Source organism: Toxorhynchites rutilus, chromosome 2, assembly GCF_029784135.1.
Source record: "Toxorhynchites rutilus septentrionalis strain SRP chromosome 2, ASM2978413v1, whole genome shotgun sequence".
Taxonomy (NCBI): domain Eukaryota; kingdom Metazoa; phylum Arthropoda; class Insecta; order Diptera; family Culicidae; genus Toxorhynchites; species Toxorhynchites rutilus.
In genome coordinates this window covers 68,095,785-68,121,948 of record NC_073745.1, presented here as the reverse complement: position 1 = coordinate 68,121,948, position 26,164 = coordinate 68,095,785, and the positions used below count along the sequence as shown (strand labels likewise).

At 37.2% G+C, this 26,164-nt stretch overlaps 2 protein-coding genes across 5 annotated transcripts in view; one reads left to right on the top strand and one right to left on the bottom strand.

Annotated features, from left to right (window-relative positions):
• The window catches only part of LOC129771379 (uncharacterized), a 93,570-nt gene that overhangs the window by 62,479 nt on the left and 4,927 nt on the right, over positions 1-26,164 (bottom strand). Inside the window, exon 1 of one of the 4 annotated variants that reach the window (XM_055774965.1) lies at positions 23,400-24,628. The exons of the other annotated variants lie outside the window; for them this stretch is intronic. The gene's annotated coding sequence lies outside the window, so the exon portion shown is untranslated. Of the gene's footprint in view, positions 1-23,399; positions 24,629-26,164 lie in introns of those variants that run through there. 4 annotated transcript variants of the gene reach the window in all.
• Positions 2,541-3,129, top strand: LOC129771380 (defensin-A-like). The gene is made up of 2 exons (XM_055774968.1): positions 2,541-2,751; positions 2,818-3,129. Exons 1-2 carry the CDS (start codon positions 2,628-2,630, stop codon positions 3,003-3,005), a joined length of 312 nt encoding a protein of 103 aa, XP_055630943.1. The 5' UTR covers positions 2,541-2,627; the 3' UTR covers positions 3,006-3,129.

Below are 26,164 nucleotides of genomic sequence, written 5' to 3'. Positions count from 1 at the left end.
TGGTTTGGGTCGGCTCACCGCGCTTCGACCACGACTTTTTTCGCTTTAGGTTGTCGTACGTGATTTACTTTTCATCACCAGTCACCATCTTCTCCAAAAATGGGTCGAGTTCGTTCCGTTTCAGAAGTGCATCGCAGGCGTTGATTCGGTCTAAGAGTTTTTTTTTGCGTCAACTCGTGTAGCCTTCATACATCCAGTTTTTTTTGGAATCCAATCTTCTGCAAATGGTTCCAAACGGTTTTATGGTCTATACCCAGTTCCTGGCCAATCGAGCGAGTGATCACGTGCCGGTCTTCTTGAATGATTTCAACGATTTTATCGGTTTCCACGACGATTGGTCTACCAGTACGGAGTGTATCTTCGAAAGCCACTACCACAGAACGATATCGATCAAACCAACGCTGTGCTGTGCGAATCGTTACAGTATCGGGTCCATAAACTACACAAATTCTTTCGGCCGCCTTCGTTGCAGTTTTACCTCGCAGGTAGTGAAAACGTAAAATATGGCGAATTTCTTGCTTGGTGGACTCCATCTTTGACGCGCTATAACTGAGACTGAAAAGGACAATCACAACACTGTCAAAACGACACTTGTAGCACAGATTGTCGTCTTTAAATAGCCGTATAGTATGACCCGATGCGATAAGTTCTTTCCCCAACCCAATATTTCGGTTTGTGAGATAACAGAGAAGCGATAATAGGTATGTACGGAAAAATAAATTCATTTTTGAGTGGAAAGTTTAAATAATTGAAATAATTGTACTGGTGAGGTAAAACGGACAGTTGCCAGTGGGAGTGATATGGACTGTGAAAAGTCTGTATAATCTATTCCTAAGGAATGCCCAGCGTCTATAAATGGAAATCAAATCGCCAAATGTGGACTGTTTAGCAGCTGACTGGAACCAAAAGCAAAATAGTTAAGGGTCTGTTCGTTTATACTGCAGAAAAGCACGATATCACTTCTAGGTGGATTAATTCGATTTTTTCATCATTCAACGGACATTCGTGATGAGTTCACCCCTTGGTTGAATAAAACTATTCCTCTCACGATCGATAAACCTCTACGCTTCATATATCACAAACCTGTCCATATTACCCCCACTATATGTCCATATTACCCGCATCGAAAAAAATGTTGCACTTTTCGGTCTGTTTTAATTTCAGTAAAAAAAAAAATTGAAAAACACTTTTTTGTTAAATATTTGGCCAATTAGGTAGAGAAACAGTATATTGAACTGCAAGAAACTGCATCAAAGTTTTGGGAAGCATGAGTTTCCAAAGATATAATTGAAGTTCTTCTCGACATGTCCTTAAATTTTGACATCTGCGACACTAGTAGATGAAGTCCAAATGAGCTAATATTCTGCATAGGGTATATTATTGTGCAAATTAACATTTCGCAGCAAGTTCCGTATGAAAAATCGAGATAACTATTTTCATTGGCACCCCAAACTATACTATACTGTGTTTTTGACCCAAAAAAATCGAGATGACAGTAGATCTCGACGTTTTATGCAATTTGAAGACGCTTGGCATCGAAAAACTTTTTTTTTGGAAACCCCCACACTCGCACTCATAGAATTTCTCTTTCCTCAACACGGCGACGATAGGCAAACCGCGTAATTTCAAGAAAATCGAGTAATTATATTTTTCGAGAGAATCACGTCAAATAAAATCACGGAAAGAAATTGGGCGAGGGGTTTACGTCGAATAAAACTCCAAGAAATTTAAATTGTTAATCTCTCTATTGCAACATCCATAAAAGCGAAAATTTTCTTGGATAGTAAAAGACAGATAAATAGTGAAAGATATGTAGTGATGAATAATGGAAGTACCGTTCCGAATCATATTTCGGACACTCTTTAATAATAACTTGAAATGTTGAATGTAACTATAAAATTAACAGCACAATTGATTCTTTAGACTCTAAGCAATCAATTGTGATGTTAATTTTGTAGTTATATTAAGCATTTCAGGTTATTATTAAAGAGTGTCCGAAATATGATCCAGAACAGTATTTAGTTTTCGATAAATTAAGCGTCAATAGATCAGTTTGGAAGTATTTACACAGAACAGTCATATCTTTTCAATGTTAGATACCACATTAAAAAATCACTACATAGCAAAAATAACACACGAAAGAACTATAATCGATATCATTATCGTCATTATAAAACAACTTAACGCATGTCCTGTATTAGAACCATTTTTTTCTGGATAATCATATGATGAACCGTAGTCTCCAGTAAAGAATGAACACAATTGATAATAAAGAGCATTTACTTTCTCGTTCCAATGCCAAATTCCTCCTAGGGAACCACCGCAGAAAGTACAAAAAGAAATAATCATAACACTGTCCTCCTGCGGTACTTCACCACTTGAGACGATGTCGATGTACGTAGCGAAAGTGTAGCGAATGTACAAAGAGACCGCCCCGAACGTTTAGCTGCAAAACATTCATCTGACACACTCGCAGTGCGGGGATTTTCAGCTCCTGTTTGGCGCTGATCGAGTGGTCAGTATTTAAGAGCACCGTATGTTCCCTATTCATCATCAGTATTCGCTTAGAATCTATCCAATCAAGTACCAAATCAGTGTTCCACTAAGAAACAGAACAGTCTTCAACAATGCAATCCACAACGATCCTCTGCTTCGCTTTGGTGTGTCTGGCCACGGTCTGTTCGATGGGATACGCCCTGCCCCAGGATGGTGTTCTCACCGAGGAGACTGAGGAGTATCTGAGGAGTGTGCGTAAGTTTGCTGTGTCTTCCAAATTGTGCTTTCATCAACGCTCAATGCAATTTTCCACATTTCCAGTTGATCCCGTGGCTGAAGCCGTTCATGCAGTAGAGCCAGCGCAGGAACATCACCGCCAGAGACGAGCCACCTGTGACCTTTTGAGTGGATTCGGTGTGAACGATAGCGCCTGCGCCGCTCACTGTATCCTTCGGGGAAATCGCGGAGGTTATTGCAACGGCAAGAAGGTTTGCGTCTGTCGCAACTGAGGTCCTCAATGCGGCCAATGTAAAAATGCACGGTATGATGGTTTGGAAACTAGTAATTATGATAAGATGTTGAATCAAATTTTGATGCTTTCTGTTGAAATAATAGACATGCAAATATTTAAAATACCCTTGTTCAATCCCGCAAAAAGAAATATCCAACTTAAGGGTGGGGGACCCTGTCTGGAAGGTCGGAGAATAATGAATTTCCGTGGATTTTTTTCGGATGTTACGAATAAAGTGAAGTGTTCGTTTATTTTGGTTATTGTTTAAGGTATGTTTGAAGATGTATTTTTTGGTGTACTTTTTTTGAGTGCACAAATAAAGATTGTGACGCTGTTGACAGCTGGATGCGTAGATGCTGTCTGAAAATCGGTATTTTGCTGGAGGGATCGGTTCTGAAGCAACGGGGTGTCGTAGAACAAATTCCATTGAATATTTTGAAAATCTAGGACAACACCTAAAGCGTTACATAGGGGTTTTTGAAAATTCGAAAAATTGCCAAATCTGTTGCCATTTTTGTGGAAAATTAGGTATTTTTCATGAAAAGTCTCTAAATAGCGATTTACAAAATGAGATATCAAAAAACGGCTGTGTAACGCCTAAGATAATTCATTTTTACATGCTGATAAAAAATTTCAGCCAAATCGGTCGAGTAGTTCCTCCACCGATACCACCAGTTGAAATAACATGGTTTCGAGAAAAACGCGTTTAAAAATTCGTACAGCAATAATATATCCGTTGAGGTGACTTCATACTTTTGGCTGTAACCTTCCAATGAAATCAAATATCGCAAAATCCTTTTAGGACAACTTTTCTGAGGGCATAGTTTCCCAAAAATGCAAAAATGCAAAAAATGCAAATTTCTGCATTGCTCGAGAATTAATCAAGCAAATGGAACCAAATTAGGCAGATTGAGGTTTTAGGGTGCAGTAAACGTTTCTATGGTAGTTAGACCCTCCACCCCCTCTCTAAGGAGGGGCTGCCATACAATTGATACACAAATTTCTGCATAGCTCGAGAATTAATCAAGCAAATGAAACCAAATTAGGCATATGGCGGTTTTAGGGTGCAATAAATGTTTCTATGGTGGTTAAACACTCCACTCCACCAGGGGGCTGCCATACTAATGAAACACAAATTACAGGGGGCATACAAACACAAACTTCTGCCTAACTCAAGAACTAATCAAGCACAATTTGGGATGTGAGGGTTTTTGGGTATGAGAAATGTTTCTATGATGTTATGACACCCCTCCCTCCTCTGGAATGGAGAGGGGGTCCCAGAAAAATATTACACATATTTCAACCAAACATAACAATTGAAAACTTTCGGAAAACTCTGAAGTAAAAAGAGAAAATTCGGAAAATTTAATTCCCATATGTTCTACAATTACATAGTGACAAGTGCTGTTAGTCCATTTGATGTTTGTGGTAGCCAAATTAATCTTCGTTCGAAACTGGAAATGGATTTTAATGTGATGAAACGCACTCCTACATCTTCTTCTATCTATACCAATAAAAAAGTATCGCCGAATGTATTGATAGGAGCAGAACTCGAGGAAGGAATTGTCCGATTTAGGGCTGTCTTTGGTCTATCATAATTTCTGTATAAAACATTTATTTCATGTAACGGAGAAACATGTTATTTGCAAGTGGTTGAGAAATCTTGAACGAGAATTGTGTCTGATATTATAATGATGAGTTTTGTTAGAAATACTAGGAATTTTATAGTAAAAGGTAAATTCAACGGGGTCGATTAGAAGATCAATCAATGAACAGTTCTGCGTTTGGACCCATGAACATGCTCATTGTGAGAAAACGTGAATGTTTGAAGGTATTGATAACAAAAAACAAATTTCGGGCGGTACGAAGTTTGCCGGGTCAGCTAGTATAACTATATAATTAATATCACATTTGCTTCTTTAGAGTAATCCCTTGGTTTCACTATCACTTCATTTGAGAATTACATTTGAATTATTACAAAGTAGGAAAAAATCCAACAGCACTACTTATTATCGTTTGTGTTTGACGTTTGCTTAGCGTGAGCACGTAGAATTTACCCCTTCATCAATATTTAAATTTCTCTCGTGTTTCATCAGTTCTTATCATCTTTATCAGGTTACTATGATCGCTTGGTAAGTGTTTCGCAGTTGACCATAAAATATAATCAAGTGTAATGTAATTTTCGTTCAAAAAATTACAAAATAAAGTGTCCGAAATTTAAATTTAATCTGTCCGAAATTGGATTTTTTTTATAAATAGTGTCCGAAGTTTGATTCTTATTCGCTTGATTTGAAAAGCATTTTATTCGATGATTTTTTTTCTGTTTTCAATCAAATAGGTACCAAAGTAGAGAGCTTAAAAGCATATTGATCTAATTTATTAAAAATATCAACCAAATAATACCTGTGCATAAAGTTGAGATCTGTTTTCTGCATCATATGCCTTAAGCGTCCGAAATATGATTCAGAACGGTACATTTTAAAACAGAAAACAGAAAAAAAAAGAAAAATCAAAAATGTTAATGACACTGCCACTGTATATCTTAATTTTCATTGCTGATTTTGTTTATTATTAAGAGAAAGAAAAAAATCTGTTTGACCGAAGCCAAATATTTGATTCTTTTTGACAAATAAAATTTGATCAACATGTACTGATCAAATAGATTCGACACAAAACATGACAAGCAAATATTCAGTTATTGGATGCATAAAATATTTTTTCGATCTGTTCTTCGAACCTCTCGGTACATGGTTAGGTTACCTTAAATATTTCATTCGAATTTTTTTCATGTTCGATTTTCGAAATTGTTTGCCAGTGTTGATAACTGAAGAGTGGCAAACTAGGTAGTGCGGACTGAATCAAAACGGCTGTCAAAAAAGATCCAATTGAAATGTCAAAAAAGATCCAACGATCAGGAGTGTTATTTTTCTTATGATAATCAACACTATAAAAAAGGTATTGTTATCAAAGGCAAAAATAATTAAACTTTTAAGATGAACGAACTACATTTTTCCGTCAATTGTTTAATTGACCATTGCATTTCTGAAAGAGCATCTCATATTGCAAGGTATCAGAACTTGACATAATATCAACAACGTACGAATAACGCTTAGTTCACTCCAAGATTTTAATGTGGGAGCCAAATTCGACATTGGCGAGTTAGCGGCAGCCCAAACGTAAACATAAACAAGGAGTTAGCAGCAGCCATAACCGATATCGCGAGAACGGAGCTCGCCAGCATAAACATAATAACTCATCAAAACAACGATATGAGCTAGCCGCCGGTCAGCATTATTTCAAGGACAGAAATCAGGCCACCCGAAAAGATAAACACAGCACGCGAGCTGACTTTAGAGCTTAAGATCAAATTGTATTTTAGTCTTTAAGCAAGCGTGAATAAAAGAGCACAAGCTCTAGTAAAATATTTTTTTTAGTTCTTAGTGATCCGAAAATATTAACTGGCGCCCGAATAGGGACCCAGTAAGTGAAAAAGTGTTAATTGAGTGAAAATTGAGATACCTGAAGAAGACTCAGTGTGTTACAACAACTGACAGTTTCAGTGTTTTCACTCGCAAAAAAGTTAACACTCGCAATTGAGACCGCGTTTAATTAACGCAGCCGTACGGACTGGCTCCTGAGTAGTGAAAAGTGCAGTGAAAACGTGTAGTTGGAACAAAAAGGAAAGCAACCGCCGTACTTTAGAGGCGAATGAACTGCAAAGTTTAAAGCCTCTTAAAAACAAAGAAACAACAACAACCGCCGTACCGGGACTAATTGCTAACAACTGGGTTCCCGTGGATCCTGACATCTCGAAGTGCAACCCGGCACTACAGGATTCGGAATAATAGGAGTCGACAACGCCCCAGCCGCGCGTCCAGAGCCTTCCAATATCAACACTGTTAGAGGATTGTTGATTGGAGGTACGTCTCCCGCAATTGTGTGGTGTTCCCACATGATGGTTGGATTAGTTTGGTAAGTGAAATTTTAATTTTTTGTAGTTTAAAAAGTGAGATAAATAAATAAAGTTTTTAATAATAAAGTGAAATAAATAAACAGTATTAAACAAGTGAACTTATTTGATTTGATTTGATTTAATTTGTTGCCCCTGACAATTATAAAAAGTGTGCAGAAAACCAAAAACTAATAAAATTCATTATTATATAGAAATCATAAGGTTCAAAAAATTTTTTTTTCCTCACAATGGCCCATCAAATAGAAGATATTTTGAACAGACTGAATGTACTGGAAAGCATGAACATTGCATTTCCGGCAACAGATTATAGTGACCCCGTTTTGATTTATGTGCATCCAGATGGAACACCTGCAGATCCATCCCCAATTGAAAAACTTCCCGATTTAATTAAAGAAATTCCGGTTTTTGATGGACAATCAAATGAATTGAGTGCCTGGATACGAGATGTTGATGCATTAGTGAGAGCATATCAACCCAATGCTAACAGCACCGTAGATCAGAGAAATAAATTTTACGCGATCTGTACAGCCGTCCGAAGGAAAATAAAGGGCGAGGCGAACAATGCACTAGTGAATTCCGATGTCAATATCAATTGGAATTTAATCAAAAAAACTCTTTTAACCTATTATGGTGAGAAGAGAGATTTGACTACTCTTGATTATCAGTTGATGAATTCGACTCAATCAGGAAAAACACTTGAATGCTTTTATGATGAAATAAATAAATTACTTTCTTTAATCGCTAATCAAATTAAAACAAATCCTGCATATAGTCATCCGGAAGCCTCAAAGGCTATGATTGATATGTATAATAGGAAAGCTATAGATGCTTTCATTCGAGGACTAAGTGGTGATGTTGGAAAATTTTTAAAGAATCATGAACCAGAATCATTGGCGAACGCGTATGCATACTGCATTACGTACCAGAATACAGAATACAGAAAAACCATGATAAGACCAAAACATGAACCGATTCCAGCACCTAGAATTCCGCCTAGAGCTCAACCTTTCATTCCAAAACCGAATCATGCATCAAATTTTGGTCATCAGCAACTAACTCGTTATCCTGTCCAATATTTTAACCGATTCCCACAACAGAACATATTTAAACCAAACCAATTTCAGCATTCAAAACCACAACAACCAAATCCTCAACCCCCACCAAGATTCCAGTTTCAGAATAATCCATTCGTTCCAAAACCCAACAATGGTGTAGAACCGATGGAAGTAGATCATTCAATTCGATCACGCCAAATAAATTATGCAAATAGACCTCCATTCCCAAATAAGAGACCGAGACAATTCAATATTGAAACAAACGAATATAGAATGAATAATGACAATCCTGACATTCCACAGTACTTTGAACAAATCCCTTACCTAACAGAAGAAAGTTATCCGGAAGGTCAATCTTTTGAAAATTATACTAACCAAGTAGAAAGACAAGAACAAAATGAATCTGAAACCGAAGAAATAAATGAATCAGCAGAGCCATTGAAACCATTGAAAATCTTAATCGATACCGGCTCAAATAAAAACTATATTCATCCGAAATATGCAGTTATTTCACATCAAGTGAAAAAACCATTCACAGTTTCTTCAGTTGGAGGAGATCTCCAAATCAGCAAATACTCACAAGCAAAATTATTCAAACCATATTCCAATATAAATATTAAATTTTTCCATATGCATAATCTAAGGACATTTGACGCCATAATCGGACATGATACGCTAAAGGAGCTGCAAGCAGTCATTGATACATCAAAAGAAAAATTAATAATCAATAACAAATATGAAATTCCATTATTACAGCACCAATTACAAGAAGTCAACAAGATCCACATTAGAAACGATCACCTACAGGTACATGAAAAGCAGAAATTAATTAACGTATTATCTCATTTTCAGGATTTATTCCAGCCCCCAGATGAAAAACTAACATTTACCACAAAAGTCAAAGCAGAAATACGAACTAACAATAACGATCCCATATATTCAAAATCCTATCCCTATCCCCAAGCTTTGAAACAAGAAGTTGAAAATCAGATAACAAAACTTTTGAAAAATGGAATAATTCGTCCATCTAAATCACCCTATAATTCTCCAGTTTGGATAGTTCCAAAAAAAGAAGACGCATCCAATACAAAAAAGTACAGACTAGTAATCGATTACAGAAAACTAAATTCCCAAACGATAAGTGACAAATATCCCATTCCCGAAACAGCTACGGTTCTAGCAAACCTTGGCAACAATAAATACTTCACAACTTTAGATTTGGCTTCAGGTTTTCATCAAATTTCCTTGGATGAGAAAGACATTGAGAAAACCGCTTTTTCAGTAAATAATGGTAAATACGAATTCATTCGTTTACCATTCGGATTAAAAAATGCACCTAGTATTTTTCAAAGAGTAATGGACGATGTTCTCAGAGAACACATTGGAAAAATATGTCATGTTTATATAGATGACATTATTATCTTCGGAAAAACCCTCGACGAACATTTGGAAAATTTACAAAAAGTTCTAGAGACTTTGAAAAAAGCTAATACTAAGCTAAAGTTCTAGAGACTTTGAAAAAAGATACAACCAGATAAATCGGAATTTTTGAAGAATGAAGTTGAATTTTTAGGATTTATCGTTTCCGAAAATGGTTTAAAACCAAATCCCAAGAAAGTTGAAGCTATTAAAAAATACCCAAAACCTACTAACATCAAGGAACTACGAATGTTTCTTGGATTGTCAGGGTATTATAGATGATTTATCAAAGATTATGCAAAGTTGGCAAAACCCTTAACAATCCTTTTAAGAGGGGAGGATGGCCACCGCCGAATAACTAAACACGAATCAAAAAATTTTCCCATTAAATTAAATGATGAAGCAATAAATGCATTTGAAACATTAAAAAATATTCTTACGTCAGAAGATGTTCTAATTTTTCCAGATTTCTCAAAACATTTCATCTTAACCACAGATGCTTCAAACACAGCAATTGGAGCTGTTCTTTCTCAACAAACTTTGAATGGAGAAAGACCCATTTCCTTCATATCGCGAACTCTATCTCGTATGGAAGAAAATTACGCTACTAATGAGAAAGAAATGCTTGCAATAGTATGGGCATTGAATTCCCTGAGATGCTTTATATATGGAGCTAAAATACAGATATACACAGATCACCTGCCGTTAACATTTGCTCTTTCACCAAAAAACGTAAATGCTAAATTGAAAAGATGGAAATCCTATCTTGAGGAACATGACTACGAAATATTTTACAAAAATGGAAAAGCAAATGTTGTTGCCGATGCACTATCCCGTGTGCAAATAAATTCACTAACTCCTACAATACATTCTTCAGACAATGATGATCAATGTTACATTCCATCCACCGAATCACCCATAAACGTTTTTCAAAATCAACTCATCTTCAAAATTAATGATCATTCAAGCTATAAACTCACCATCAACTTTGGAAAATTCAAAAGGCATATCTTCACAGAACCACGTTTTACTAAAGAATTCCTAACACAAAAACTTAAAGAGTTTCTGGTACCGAAAATAATGAATGGTATTATGACAAGCGAACCAATAATGGGTGTTATACAAGAAATTTATAAAGAAGTATTTGATCCAAAGTTTGTACGAGCCAGATATGCACAGAAAATTGTAGAAGACATTAACAACGAGAATGACCAAATTAAGAAAATTGCAGAGATCCATAATTACGCACACAGAAATGCTAAAGAAAATGTGGCTCAATTAATAAAAAAATGTTATTTTCCAAAAATGAATAAACTAACTATGAATATAACAAAAATTGTGAAACTTGTAAAACGGAAAAATATGATAGACATCCACAAAAAATATTACCAGTAGAAACACCAATACCACATTACCCAGGAGAAATAGTGCATATTGATATTTTTATATATAATCAATACTTTTTATATCTATCTTCAATAGATAAATTATCAAAATTTGTTAAAATAAAGCCAATAAAGTCCAGATCAATAGCACATGTTAAAGATGCCCTTATTGAATTACTATTCGATTGGGACATTCCTTGTACAATTGTAATCGACAACGAAAGAACATTTACATCAGAAATAATAGAACAACACATTAAAAATTTAGGTATTCAAATTTATAAAACCCCAGTAAACCATTCAGAAACAAATGGTCAAATAGAAAGAACACATTCAACCATACGCGAAATAATGAGATGCACCAGAAACTCAAGTCCGAATCTTCCAATGAATGATTTAATTCAATTAGCAGTGCATAAATACAACAATACAATTCACTCATTCACAAATGACACCCCAAAAAATGTATATCTTGGAGTTAACAGAGACAACCTGTCATTCGCAGATTTTGCAAAACAAAGACAAGAAAATTTGGATCGAATAATTAAAATATATCAAAATAAAAATAATAAAATTACAGTTCCAAAATATTTAAAATTCCCAGAAAATTGTTACGCATACGAAAAAACAAATACTGTATCTAAAAGAGACCCACAATTTAAAAAGATAAAAATAAAAGAAGATCATGAAACTTTTGTAATTGATGAATTAGGACGAAAAATTCATAAATCGAAGAATTCATAAACACTCCAACTCCATATCGCACGACAAGCAAATTTTGAGGACAAAATCATTTAAGAGGGGAGGAGTTAGCGGCAGCCCAAACGTAAACATAAACAAGGAGTTAGCAGCAGCCATAACCGATATCGCGAGAACGGAGCTCGCCAGCATAAACATAATAACTCATCAAAACAACGATATGAGCTAGCCGCCGGTCAGCATTATTTCAAGGACAGAAATCAGGCCACCCGAAAAGCTAAACACAGCACGCGAGCTGACTTTAGAGCTTAAGATCAAATTGTATTTTAGTCTTTAAGCAAGCGTGAATAAAAGAGCACAAGCTCTAGTAAAATATTTTTTTTAGTTCTTAGTGATCCGAAAATATTAACTGGCGAGTTTCGATACATACATACAAATCAATAGTGAAATGTTTTGGGGACGTTTTTGACGTAGGATTACGTCTTTCGGGAACATATTGGGGTACAAATTAAAAATCGAAAATCGAGCTCATCGCGAAAATTGTCCAATTTCAAACGCTTATTGCTCAGTCATTTCATGATGGATTGATGAAATTATTGCGTCAATCGATTTCGGCATTCCATAACAATTTTTTATATTGAATAAAATAATATATATCATTAAACTAACTATCAAATAATTGAAACATTTCAACCCCTATCCTAACGGAAATACCCACTTCTAATTGATCGAAATTGACGACACATGCGGCGGTTCCCTAACAGAGACTTCTAAACCAAGCTGCTTGGGGGAAATCAGCATTGCAAACACATGAAAGCAGGGGGCATTTTTATATTGCAAGTAAGGAGAGTGATACGATTAATACTAGCAAATAAAATTTAAATTTTGAACTATAATGTTGGTTGTTGGTTGGTTGGTTAATGTTGGTTAATGTTGGTTTAACGATGTAATTCTTCAAACATATCCAAAATCAACAGATAACCTAACGGAATTCACGTCAATTATGCGGTCGTGTCTCGGACACAACCCTCCTGTCACTTTTTTTCTAACGTCGGTGAAAACAGCTTTGCTAATGAAGCTGGCCAAATGAAATCCACGTAATTATGATCCGCTAGTGCTGGTGATGAATGTAACGGTGAAGCAATCTGCGCTTCGTGTTGATGATGGACGTAATCTTCTGAGTCAACTACCGGCTTAATAGTGGAGAAGGCATTACGGTTTCTCACGAGGTTTCCTTTCCGGTTGAAATGTAACGATGTATTTCTATCAAAATAATCCTGAAAATGTGTATGAAAGGTTTGCTACACTTTTGGTTTTCAATAATTCAAATATCGTACTTACTCCACAGATACGGGAACCATTATTCGGAATTAGTTTGCCATCTCCGCAAAAAATCGACACAGCGCGTCTGTAAAAACGTCTCTGAGCGCGTTTGTAAAAAACGTTTCACTCGTATTCAGGCAGCCTTTCACTGAGTAACGCTTTTTTAATGTCCACTTTCCCAGATATAATATTTTTCCGAACGAAATAATAACAAACGAAGTAACAGTCACGTAAATGTTTACTCCTGCGTTTTGAAAACATTCGATGAAAAGTGGAACGAAGAGTTGCCAGATGATTTTTAAAAAAAATATCTGTAAAAATATGTGAAAGTCTGTTAAAAATGTGGAAATGTCTGTAAAAGTTACGGATCTGTAGAAATGTCTTTTAACGTTGATTCTCACAGATTCATTAATACTTTGTACATCGCAATGCACGTAAGATTGTTTTTTGTACGAGGGTCACTATTTATATTGCGGGAATTGGCAACACTGATGTCATGTGAGTCCATCTGACGGTTCCATCGTAAAGTTTGACATTTTTGACGATATACGTACTCAGAACATTTTGTCATACGGACGCTATTTGTTTATTTTATATTTAGTTGAAAGTTTGGCCTCGGCAAAAAAATGGAACTGAATCGTGAACATTTTCGTGCGATGATTTTTTACGACTTTCGACGTGGATTATCACAACAAGAGTGCGTCAATCAACTTAATTTGACTTTTGGCGATGAAGCTCCATCAAAAACCACTGTGTATCGCTGGTATAGTGAATTCAATCGTGGTCGTAGTTCGCTGTCCGACGAGTTTCGTGAAGGTCGTCCAAAATCGACTGTAGTTCCAGAAAACATCGATGCTGTGCACGAAATGATTAAGTAACCTATTGTGAGATTGAGGCATCCCTAAGCATTAGTTCCACCAGCATATATGCGATTTTACATGAACACTTAGTTGTGCGAAAATTATGTTCACGTTGGATCCCACATAATTTGACAATCGCTCAAAAAAAAAGGCTCGTGTCGATTGGAATAAATGCTTTGAAAATTGGTTTAAGCGCATGCAAAAGTGTATCGATCATCGTGGCGAGTACTTTGAAAAACAATAAAAATATATTCGCAGCTTAACTATTTGTTTTTCTTCCTATTCCCGAAATATAAATAGTGACCCTCGTATATTCTTGTATACTTTGTATATGTGTATTTTGCATATATACAGCCATTCCATGTCAAATCGATATAGTGGTTCTCAGATTACGATGAAAAGTGGTAGTTTTGTTCTTTATCGCAAAATATTAGACCCGTATTTTTTTATTATTTTTTCATTAGGGTGACCATTTCCATTTTAGGGTGGTCCGAAAAATCATTTTTTCCCCACTGAACCGATTATCGACACATCTAATTGAAGCCAATTAGCTAGCACTTTATTAAAAAAATATTGAACTCGCAAAAAAATGGATTTTATTTTCGTAATTATCGATTTTAGTTGTTTTTTTACTGTTTTCGTGGCTTTGGACTAGAGGGTTCTATAATTTTTCATATTTTTCTAGGAAGCTGAGTTTTACATGACAGTTTCAGAGATACTATTTTTTCATTTTTGAGATATAGTTTTTCAAAGTTAACCGATGGTACGAAAAATCATGTTTCCCATTGAAAACCACTTTATCGATTTGACATGGAATGGCTCTATATATACTAGCTGACCCGGCTAACTTCGTCCCACCCATCATTATTGTTTTGATATGAATTCGTTAAAACGAATTCCTAAATTCCTTTTTCTTATCATAACATTGTTCTATGGGCAGAATACAACAAATACAACAAAATGAAGACGTCTCAAAAGGGACCTTTCCTTAATCGGATTTGGCGATTAACAACACACTTGGCCCTCCATTTTTATTTATATAGATATATGGATAGATAGAAGATATAGGAATGCGTTTTTTTGCCTGAAAAACCATTTCCACTTTTGAACAAAGATCAACTTCGCTAGCGCAAATATCGAATGGACTAACAACGCTTATCACACTGTAATTTTCGGTCATATGGGAATTCAATTTTCCGACATTCCTTCAGAGTTTTCCGAAAATTTTCCGATTTTGCTCTCCACTATTTTGATCTACGGGAAGAGATGAATACAAACAAATAAAGGCTAAAATCGGACCATCCCTTTTTCGGGTTTTCCGCTTACGAATAGATTTGGCCTCCATTTTTATTTATATAGATAGATATAGGCTAACAGTGCGAGGTTGAAGGGATGCTTAAGGACTGGGAAGAAACGGTCTCTGTTATCGCTTGGATGTAGTCAATCTTAATATTTCTCAAAGATGTTCAGTTAGATCTTTGAGAATCAACTCATTGTCGTTTGCTCAAAAGATACCCCTCTAGGAGAGTCATTTTTAAGGAAATGTTGCCATCCGCATATTTGCTAGAAAATGATTTGCTGGGCGCCGGCAGTGCTAATTCGGTTTACTTGGTTTGTGTACAAGGACGTGTACAGGCTATTGTTACCGAACAAAACACCAACAGAATGCAAAAGATACGAAGTACTGTCATCGGCCACTGAGCGATGCTATGCTCACGACATCACTGCGGTGCGACCTATTTTGAGCACATAACCACTGTGGTTACGCCGGGCGGCAAAATGATAATGAATTACTCAAAAAATAGGACTAACGTCATGTGTATTGATATAATCTGAATATAAAAACTTTTTATGTATTAAAACTATGAAAAATGTCATACAGTAAAATATCTTTGATTTGATGAATACCTAGCAAACATTAAATCGCATAACAAGCGTATATATAACATCATATGCCCTAAAATTTGGTTGGCATATGCATGCAAAAGTGGAGGCCATATACATACATGGCAAATGCTTACCGAATTTGTTTGGATGAATATGCAACTTTGACCGGCTATAATAGCGATTATGTTGAAATTGAATTGCTAAATGAAATCTAGTATGAATATATTCTTGAATTGTCAAAGCACCAAATACGACTTTTGCCATACTCACATACGATTTATTACAGACATAGAAAAAAAAACAAATGGCGCAAAATATTTTCATGAAATGTTTATTATAGCCTCACAAATCGCCATTTTTATATATGAGTATTTATGTTTGGAGAAATAATAATTATTTGATTGACTTGTGTTGGGAGTGGAATATGAATGTTTAAAATGGCACAGATTGATGTTTGGTGAAAACTGCTCGATGTGGGTTCGTCTGAATTATCATCTACCAGTTGTCTCGCACGGCTATCTGAAATTTAATTCAACAGCGGTTAAAACTTTCGAGTGCATCAGCATTTCATTGACATTTCAATATGATGTAATATGTTCTTTATTAGGATCTAATATGATTTACTGTTTCATGATTTTCTTCAGCATGCAACACGATTTACTACATCTGAATCGATTTAAATTATACGCTTATACGACACACAAACTGCATCAGCGTAATATACGCATATGATGCGGATTAAATATATTTTACGACAACATATATCATAAAATTGATGTTTATTATACCGAATTGTGACTTAATTTGATAATGGTATATAAAATCGAGTTTTTACATTTTATGCGATTTCAAATATACACGATGCATACTTTGATTGATATTATATGCGATTATGATTTATTCGGATTTCTTGTAAGACTTGGCACGTACAAAATTATACGATTTAATGTTTGCTGGGTAGAGCCTCTCATTTTTCAGAAACCTGTGAAATATTGTTATATCCAAAAAGTTTGCAACAAAAATAAAACATTGATGGGTCTGAGCCTAGGGGCACGGACGGGATCTTGACATAGGCCTATGATTGTGTGTAGTAATTGCATTTGAATTGATATTTTTTTATTGTTCAAAATTTGTATTTTTTTTATTTGGATACACCAAATGGAAGCCCTGAAACTGAACTTGTATCCTTTACGGATTAGATGAGATAACGTGGTAGAATCCGAAACCACATTCTATTCAAAAGTGTGCACATCATCATTCATCATTTTTAAACACAAGTCTAAATAGTTAAGATCTTCATAAATATAAGCCTAATCCAAGTAAATCTATGACTACAAAAATGTGTTAAGGATAATAATAGCATTTACTCCTTCGTTGTCACGTTACCATTATTTGTAGGGGGTTGTAATAACATTATGGCCAGGTGATGTATATTGAGTATCCTATTGGGTGCTCTCTTGGGAAGTTCGTGTAGCTGCTGTAGTGAACTGATCCCATTGGATGCTGAGTTCTGCTTAAGTATAGAAAAGGGAAAGGAGAATGGGCAAGTGCATTCGAGCTTCTAAGGACGACATATATAGAGAACATAATATTACGATCGCGACTACTCAAGCTGTCATAATCTGATATGCGTGAGTGTACCCTTTCGAATTTCTGTATCAGCAGCCAGTTAAATTCATTTATTGTATTTTTTACGTAACCAAACAACATGCTCGATATTATGGAATCCTTGACCACAATTACATAAATTGTTAGTAGCAAGACCTACACGATAAAGATGTTAATTGAGCCCGAATTGATTGAACTTTGTCCTCAAAATAGAGTAAAACTATCTTCCAAGACTTCTTTGGACTTTCATTGATTCTGCCAACTTATAAATGCCTGTTTGTTCGAAAATGGTGAATAGCTCGTGATACGCCCAACTCACATTGTGAGCTAACGCCCGAATGTAGCCGTCGGGGAGGAAAGCGAGTGGTTAGTGCAATCGAAAAAACATAACCATTTTAATAGTCAAATTGTTTATTTTTTTTACTATATTTGTTTGTTTCAAGCAATAAAATGCTGGATAAATTTCCTGTTTAATGGTATATAACACAACATATGTTACAATAACGATTTTGAGTATTATGCGTTTGAAAACTCTTAGTGAATCGTTATATTAGAGTGTTACGTAGAGTGACCCCCCTATATAAAAATCAAACACAAAGCCCCATGTCAAAAGTATTTCACAGATATGTCTGTAAATTTACAAACATATATGTAAATCTGGAATCTCTGGTGGTCTGAGAATTTATTGCAAGAAATCGCTTGAAAAAATGCATGAATTTGCTTGAAAATGAAGTGGATTGAGTCCGCACCACTGACGAGCTGATGGATTGTTGATCGACCTCTCCTGAATCCAAACTGCTCATCAGGGAGAACATTATTACCTATGGCGAAAACCTGAGCCTGGAGCTGATCAGTTTCTCAAAAATTTTGGAGAGAGCAGACAATAAGCTGATTGGGCGATAGTTTCCGGCTAAGGATGCTTCTTTCCCCGGCTTTAGAATGGGTACAACTTTCGCTAACTTCCACCTCGAGGGGAAGTAGCCAAGTTGTAAGCATCGATTGAAGATTGATGCTAAATGTCCGTATAACCTGGAGCTTAGGTGCTTCAGCTCCAGGTTGAATATATTATCAAAGTCGAGGGCCTTCATATTTTTCGAGGCTTTAATTTTAGCCTCGACATCTTCAGCGGTTATTCTCTGCTCATCATCCAAAGTTGGTTGGGTCCGATCACCCTCAGCCACAGCTTCCGCAACATCAGCCTCCCGGGGACTGAGCATGGCTTGCCCAAGACTGTGTGAATTACGAAAGTGATGGCCCAACGCATCAGCTTTCTCAGCAGGAGTTAATAAAATATCAGGACCAGGAGAATAGGGAATTAAAGGTGGGATAGGTTTGGTTTGGTTTTTAGTATTTTTGACAATTTCCAGAAGGGACGGGAATAGGAGTGGAGCTGGTTCAATTTTTGAGAAAAAAATTTGTTTTTGAGACCCAAGATTCTGGCTTAGACCACTCTGGAAAGCTGTTTCGCCGCCAACTTCTTTTCTAGAAGGCGAGTTCGCTGAAACTGATTGGCATGGTTGGCCATACTGGTACAGGAAATTCATCATTGTGGTGATTTGGTCCTGTTTGGTTTTACAGACACGAAACTGACACGAATATTCGAGAAAAAGGGCGCTCATTTGCTCACCGGTATACAGATCCTCTGAATCTGCTGCTGTTGATTGAGTAGCGCCAGCTACTATCTGAGCAAAGCTCATTATTCCAGGAGGATGGGCGCGCGATGTCGACAGATCCGGCGTATTTGGAATTCGGTTTGATAGAGTGATCTTTTTGTTTTTCTCCGCGGCGGAGAGCGGAAGAGGCTCAAGAACAGGAATGGGTCTCCGTGTATTAGTTTGCTGTGGAACCGTATGTTGGATGTGTGAACTCTCCGAATAGAGTTATTATACATCGATATCTTTTTCCGTTTCTCTATGAACTCTGCCCGCTTAGGGCTAACACGGCTAGTAGATTAGTGTCCTTCGCCACAGTGTATGCATTTCGTGGTGGCATCCTCCTTCATACATGCGCTGCATAAGTTGCATCTACTTTTAATGAAGCAGTTCTTGGCAACATGCCCGAAGTTCAGACAGTTCGTACACTGAGTAACATCGCGATGGACCATATGTTCTATGTATCTGATTTCTTTCAGCCCAGCCATGTTGATGGATCCTCGTTCGAGATGGATAAGATACAGCTGATCGCGATATGTGATGTTTTTATTCCGTCTATTTATTTTATGTACTGCAATCACTTTCAGGTTATGTTCGGTCAAACCATCTTGCACTTCTTTGATTTCCCAATCCGGCAGTCCACGAAGAACAACCTTGAATGGTTTGTTTGCCACTATGCCATGAGTGAAATATTCCACCCCTTTTCTTTTCAGATACTCCTGAACTGCCCTGTAATGGTTTAATCCCGGAACCATTATTTTATAACCATCAGTACATAGGCTGTATTTAAGTTGAAGGTCCTTAGAGATGAGCAATTTAATTTCCTCGCGGAATTTGTCCGGAAAACCTTTTGTATAAAACGGTGGCATCTTTTCTTTTTTGGTTATAATTCCGCCATCTTCCACTGGAAGCGCCGCAAATTTATGTTGTGCTTCTTCAGACTGCTCATCACTTAGTTCTGCTTGAGAGCGAGTTCTCTTCGCAGTGTTGGGCTGCTCTTTATTAGAGCGTTGTTTCCGAAATTGTTCTCGATTGCGCTCTTCTATTTATACCAATTTGTGTTGGAGAGATTTACCTCGTCGTTGATCGGATGTGATGTCTGTGTTGGGGAGATGGATCGGCTGGCTGTTGGTTGGTTCGCTCCATCTATATTGCGATGTACGCAACGGCCACCCTTTGGCGTCGAGCACTTTCTGCATGTACCAAGGCGAGATTTTTGGTCACTGTAGATGGAAGTACCTCCAAGAATCGTCGTTTTGAGTTCCACTTCGTTCCCTGGATTTCCAGCACCACGAAGTCAGTTTGCTTCGGGTCAGTATTCTGTTGAAAGTAGCAATCACGAGTGAGACCGAATTTCTGAACAGGAGACTGCAGGTTACGTTTCAGGAAGATCGATTAAGTCATCTTGTCCATCGCCGAATCGATAAACACCATGGTTCCAGTTCCAGAAGCCGCCAATGCATGGATGGTATGCACCATCTGACTACCGCCGCCGTGTTTTACTGTTATAACCAAATGCACCGATCCTGGTTTCCTCCATGCTATCTGTCTTCCGTTCGATTCAAAGATATTGGTTTTCGACTCATTCGTGTAAAAGAGCTTATTCCAGAACTCCTTAGGTCTGTTTACATATGCCTTAGCAAACTGTAGCTGTTTTTTTGCATATTCACCTTTGAGATGTAATACTTTCCACGGCCAACACGATCTCTCAGATTGTTCCTGTATGCTGCTCTCCGGACAGTGTCTGCGCAGACAGGTCTTCTAATGTTGCCGGCTACTTCGGTAGTCAATTCTGGAATATTTGTTCTAGGATTCTTTCACAATGTTCGAACAATTCCGTTTCCGGTCCGTTTACTTTCTCTACCGGGAGATTTTCCATGGTTCCTTCGTATTTCTACTTGTTTATGATTTTCTTTAGTGTACACTTGGTTCTTCCGACAGCAGCTGCTATTTCCTGCAATGTCTTTCCACGACAATTCATACTTATTATCATTGTACGTGTAACAATATCTATTTCTTTCCTCTAACTTGACATTTTGATAAAAGTCACAGGAGGGTTGTGTCCGAGACACGACCGCATAGTTGACGTAGGATTCCGTTAGGCTATCTGTTGATTTTGGATATGTTTGAAGAATTACATAGTTAAACTCTTTGATAATGTTTTGGTGGCCCTGAAAAGGGCCGTTCTGTTTGGTTGTTGGATATTGTTTGTTCGCTCCACCAGTGTTTACCGAGTGATGATGACAGAAAGATGGTAAACAGTCGTTGGATGGTGCGTATCAGATAAAAGATACCGAAGTGGAACGAGTTATTATGAAAACCACCCTCTATGATCCTAGACGAGATGCCTTCTATGTTGTGTATGGATGAAATAAAGGAAAAATACTCACCAATGTAATATAAGATAATTACCAATACCGAACACAATTATCAATTTTTCTCATCAGTAAAAACATGTTACTTTAATATAGAGAAAACATATTTGAAATGGGAAAGGTAATTTTCTTTTATAATTTTTACTTTCTGAGTGTTTATTCAACCCAATGCGAATTTTAATTGCACTAACAGTACCTAATACTATATGTAGAGCATATGGGAAATCACTTTTTGTAATATTTCTTCACTTTTCCAGGTTTTCTCGCCGTAAAAACTTTCCTTGAGTGAAAAGAAACACAACAAAACATATAGCTTAAACCAAACGACCCATTCTCGAGCGGAAACACACCTTGGTTTTTATTTATGAAAATTGAAATAAATCTTTTCATATATCAAATCATTTTTAACACAACTGCTACCATACATGATCGGTCGTTGATATGTAATTTCACGAAGCAATCAATATTAAAGTTCCAAATTTAAATTTTATTTGCTAAAATTAATCGTATCACTCACTTTACTTGCAATATAAAAATGCCCCCGACTTCCATATATTTGCAATACTGATTTCCCCCAGGCAGCTTGGTTTTGATGTCTCTGTTAGGGAACACATTTCGGTAGGAACAAAAGCTCCCCCTACTTTCATGTATTTGCAATATCGATTTCCCCCAGGCAGTTTGTTTTTGATGTCTCTGTTAGGGAACCGCCGCATAAGTCGTCAATTTCGACTAATCAGAAGTGGGTATTTCCGTTAGGATAGGAGTTGAGATTTTTCGATAGTTAGTTAGTTATGGAGTGCCGAAATCGATTGACGCAAAAATTTCATCAATCCATCATTAAATGACTGAGCAATAAGCGTTTGAAATTGGACAATTTTCACGATGTGCTCGATTTTCGATTTTCAATTTGTACCCCAATATGTTCCCGAAAGACGTAATCCTACGTCAAAAAATTCAAACATCAATAAAAAAAACAAAAACCAACACTGCCCAAGCAATGGTTAAGTGTTGACACCAATCACTGATGAAAAAAGTACGCTAATTCGCAAAGAAACTTACTTACAAAAGCAAAAGTAAGAAAAACTTACTTACTTGTTCGGAGAAATTTAAGGTGTACACTCAATTTTGCGATGCTTACGATAGAGATTATTTTCAATTCTTAGGAATAAACAATTAACAGAAAGCTTCTCTCGGAATTTTATTGCACGTACAAGTGTGTCAGTAATAAATATGCATCAAAAGAATCGATGTATTCGAATATTTTATACCAAATAAATGAAAAGTATCGTCATTTGTACACTCAATTTTGCGGGAGACTGTACGTCAAAACCGACTTTAACCAGCTTCCGGGACAAGATTTCAACACGGCGACGGGAAGGGGCAAGGTGACAGAGATATTTAAAAATCTTAAATTGTCGAATTCGCAAAGAAATATCTGGTTTGGCAGGCGATATGCTCATGTGGAGAGAAGAGCAGCACTTTTGTAACGACCGGTACTTTAGACCCCCCCCCCCTACGTAACGCAATTCCCTATCTCTAATACACAGTAAGCAACGCAACCTCGAAATCCCCCCCCCCAAACTCGCGTTACGTCAGTTGTGCACGACGCCTTATGTGGGGGAATGCTATTTTATGATTTGGTGTAATATGCGTTTTCGTTACATGCCTCTTTGAATCTCATAGAGTGAGATATTGTCATGACTATGAAATACTTTAAAACGCTGATCAATATTCTGCAAATATTGTTGCTTTATTAGGGTTGAGTGAGCCTTCTGTTCAATTATTGAAAAGGGATCACAAATTGTTGGTTAAATAAAATCAAAATAATACATGATTCAAAACGAAATCAATAGCTACTATTCCCAAGAAAACCCTTGTGTTAACATACAGTACAAGGGAATTTGGGTTATAATACATTCAAAACTTTCGGAAGAAAAATTCTTCTAATGAAACCTAAAACAAGGATGCACGCGTGTTGCCTCTCATGCTGTCCCTGTTTCCAATGTACACATAGCACTTGAGTGACATTTCAAACTGGAAAACGATTATATTACCACATTGTTTCGGGGAATAAATCAAGATTAACGCATCCGCTTAGAGTGAAATAGTGACTCAATGTAATAAAACTCGGCCCAGCGGGGGTAAACATGACTTACCTTTATTTGACTAGGTTGATGCACCAAACAAAACACACCGACTGGGTCGCGCGCTTATCATCGCATTTGCCCACACTGAGCAAATTTCTGCGTACGAAAATATGATGCAACGCGCCCAAGTTTTTTTTCTCCTTCTATCAAGATTAGCGGGATTGATTCAGGTAGGCGAGGTCCCTAAGGCGTGTGATGTTATGTTAGGACAATACTTCCATTTACCGGCGATGCAATGACTTTTTTCACTTTGTCACACTATGTGTTCGATTGATTAAGACGAAGCCAAATCACACATCATCAACAGAGTGAGATCGATTTCGCTTGACACGTTTGCACACTACCACCGGATCCAGGGATTGTGATAGACCGGTTCTAGCAATAAAATCTGGCTGTCAACCGTTTGTTTCCACCGGTCTACGGTCATTCGTCCTCCCGAGAGCACTGATAACACGCACCGAACCGTTGATAAAAACCACAAAGTTGTAAACACAGTTGTTGGGACAGGCAAATAAAAGAGCGGTCTGTTCGAGTTTCTTCACTTAGTGCTGCACTAGCTGAGCCACCGGTTGGAGCGCTGCGAGTCGGTGATTAATTTGAGGGGAGATGAAGTATGAAGGGACAGAGTTATATTCACCGTGGAGGTAATTATACGATTCGCGTCGGATTTCCCGAAATGTTTCACAGATAAACAGATGACTGTAGATGTTGATGAAGCGCAATAATTCTGATCGAAACGTTGACTCATGTTTTTGTATATTTACATACATATATGAGGCATGATTTACCCTTGAAAATAGTTAGTGCACGAATTCAATTTTATTATTTTTATTAATATAAGTATGGACCACAATTCGATCTGTGGTCGATAAACGCAACTATTTATAATACTGTTCATAATTTCAATATGTTATACTATTAAAAGAATTGCTATCATTGGCACCACTGTTATCGACATCCTGTCAAAAGCGCAGTTTACAAGCTTTACCACTCCAGACGGGCTGTAGCGTAGTTCACTTCCTCGCAATGCAGCCTGGGTAACGCTAATGGACTATCCGAGCTCCTAATCCACGATGTGCACTAACCGTGCCAAGCGATGGATGGCGGAGGGGGCGATACAATGGCGAACTCGTGAACAATACCGGTGGGGTACCAGGACATCCCCACGGTAATGCTGCCCTAACTTTGTTACGGCGGGGCACTGACACAGTTGGCCGTTGTTCCCCTAGCGACTCGTGAGACTTAGGGGCTGTCCACATACCACGTGGACATAAAAAGCACGATTGTAGACTCCCCCCTCCCCCTCCGTGGACATGCGTGGACATTGAGTATATCCCTCCCCTGTTGTCCACGTGGACATTCTTCCATATATTTTAATTTTAAAAAAAAGAAATAATTGCATTGCGACTATATTAAATCTTAAATTAGTCTTTTTTTGTGTTTTTATAATGTTAAAAAAAAGAATAAAACCAATTTAAGAAAAAAAAGATGTCCTATGTTTTGGTTTTTTTGAAATTGAAATTTTGTTTTAATAACAAATTCCTAGCGACCATCCTGCATTGAATATCCAGATTTCTCTCGGAGTGCTCGTGAGGCACAATTACACTAGACAATTCTTGACTGAGGCAGCGCATCTTTCTTACGATGCAACGCAAACTGCTTCCTTTCCGGAGCCTGCAACATTAAAATCGTTTTATTCGGATCATAACCCTGAATCCTTTTTTTGAAAAGAAAAAAAATGCGAATAGGCTTTATTAGTAGTTGCGGTTGTTTTCTATTCTTTGATTGATTGCACCTCTTCCTACCAATATATCTAAGAGTTTGAAAAAACTACAGGAAAAGCTCGGTAATGGCCACTGTATGAAATGGTGAGTTAAAGTTGCTAAAACAAAAATTCGTTTTTTCCATCACATTTGTTCTAATGCGTATGGAAATCTATTTAATCATTTATGTAATAAGTCCACTATGATAACTGGTATTATGCCCAAATTATTACTACTTCAAAATCGCTTTTCGAGAACATTCGAGAAAACCAACGACAAATGCATATCTGCTTGTCTAATGATTAAAACGGTACGGCAGTAGAACTGCATAATCTAGCAAAAACTTTTTTTTTTGTAATTGTAAAATCACAGCTAAATCAATAAACTATAATCAAATGACGCATGAAATAACATCTAAGGAAACTTATTTGGCAATAGAATCATTCGCCTGTAGAAAATCTTCGAGAAACAAGTGTCTATCGAACATAGTTTTTCTGAAGACTTCTGAAATGATGTTTGAAATTTCCACCTGGTATGTGGACAGCCCCTAAATTGAACGCTAAAGTTTCCTTTGCGGGAGCAAGGAAACTCGAAATGGCCAACACGACGGCATCGTCGTACGCGACTGTCGTTAGGGCCTTTGGGTTTGTCGTCCCCGCGCCAAGTGCTACTCCTGATAGAGTTAACACCAGTAACGACCCAACGCGTCCTTCCCCCGGTAAGGCTCGCGTCGAGGATCTAAGGAAAGAATCTCAGAGCTGGAAAAGATGGTGAACGAACTTACCAGCAAATTATCTGAGGGTAATGGCACCCCCAAAGGAGGAATTGAGCAAGAGGCCAGATTCTGGTCTATTCTCAAATTCTCGCAAATCCACTCCTTCCAAGGAACCTTCAGCCAAGAAGGGAGCTACCACGAGATCGGTAGCTGGGAAACCTACACCAACCGCGGCATATGCGCAAAAGGCGAGGCGTTCCAGGGCCGTATCTAAGTGCGGGTCTGGCTTCTTACCT

Coding starts and splice junctions, on each gene's coding strand:
- LOC129771380 (XM_055774968.1), top strand. CDS start 2,628: ATGCAATCCACAACGATCCTCTGCTTCGCTTTGGTGTGTCTGGCCACG. Junction 2,752..2,817: donor GGAGTATCTGAGGAGTGTGC/GTAAGTTTGCTG, acceptor CCACATTTCCAG/TTGATCCCGTGGCTGAAGCC.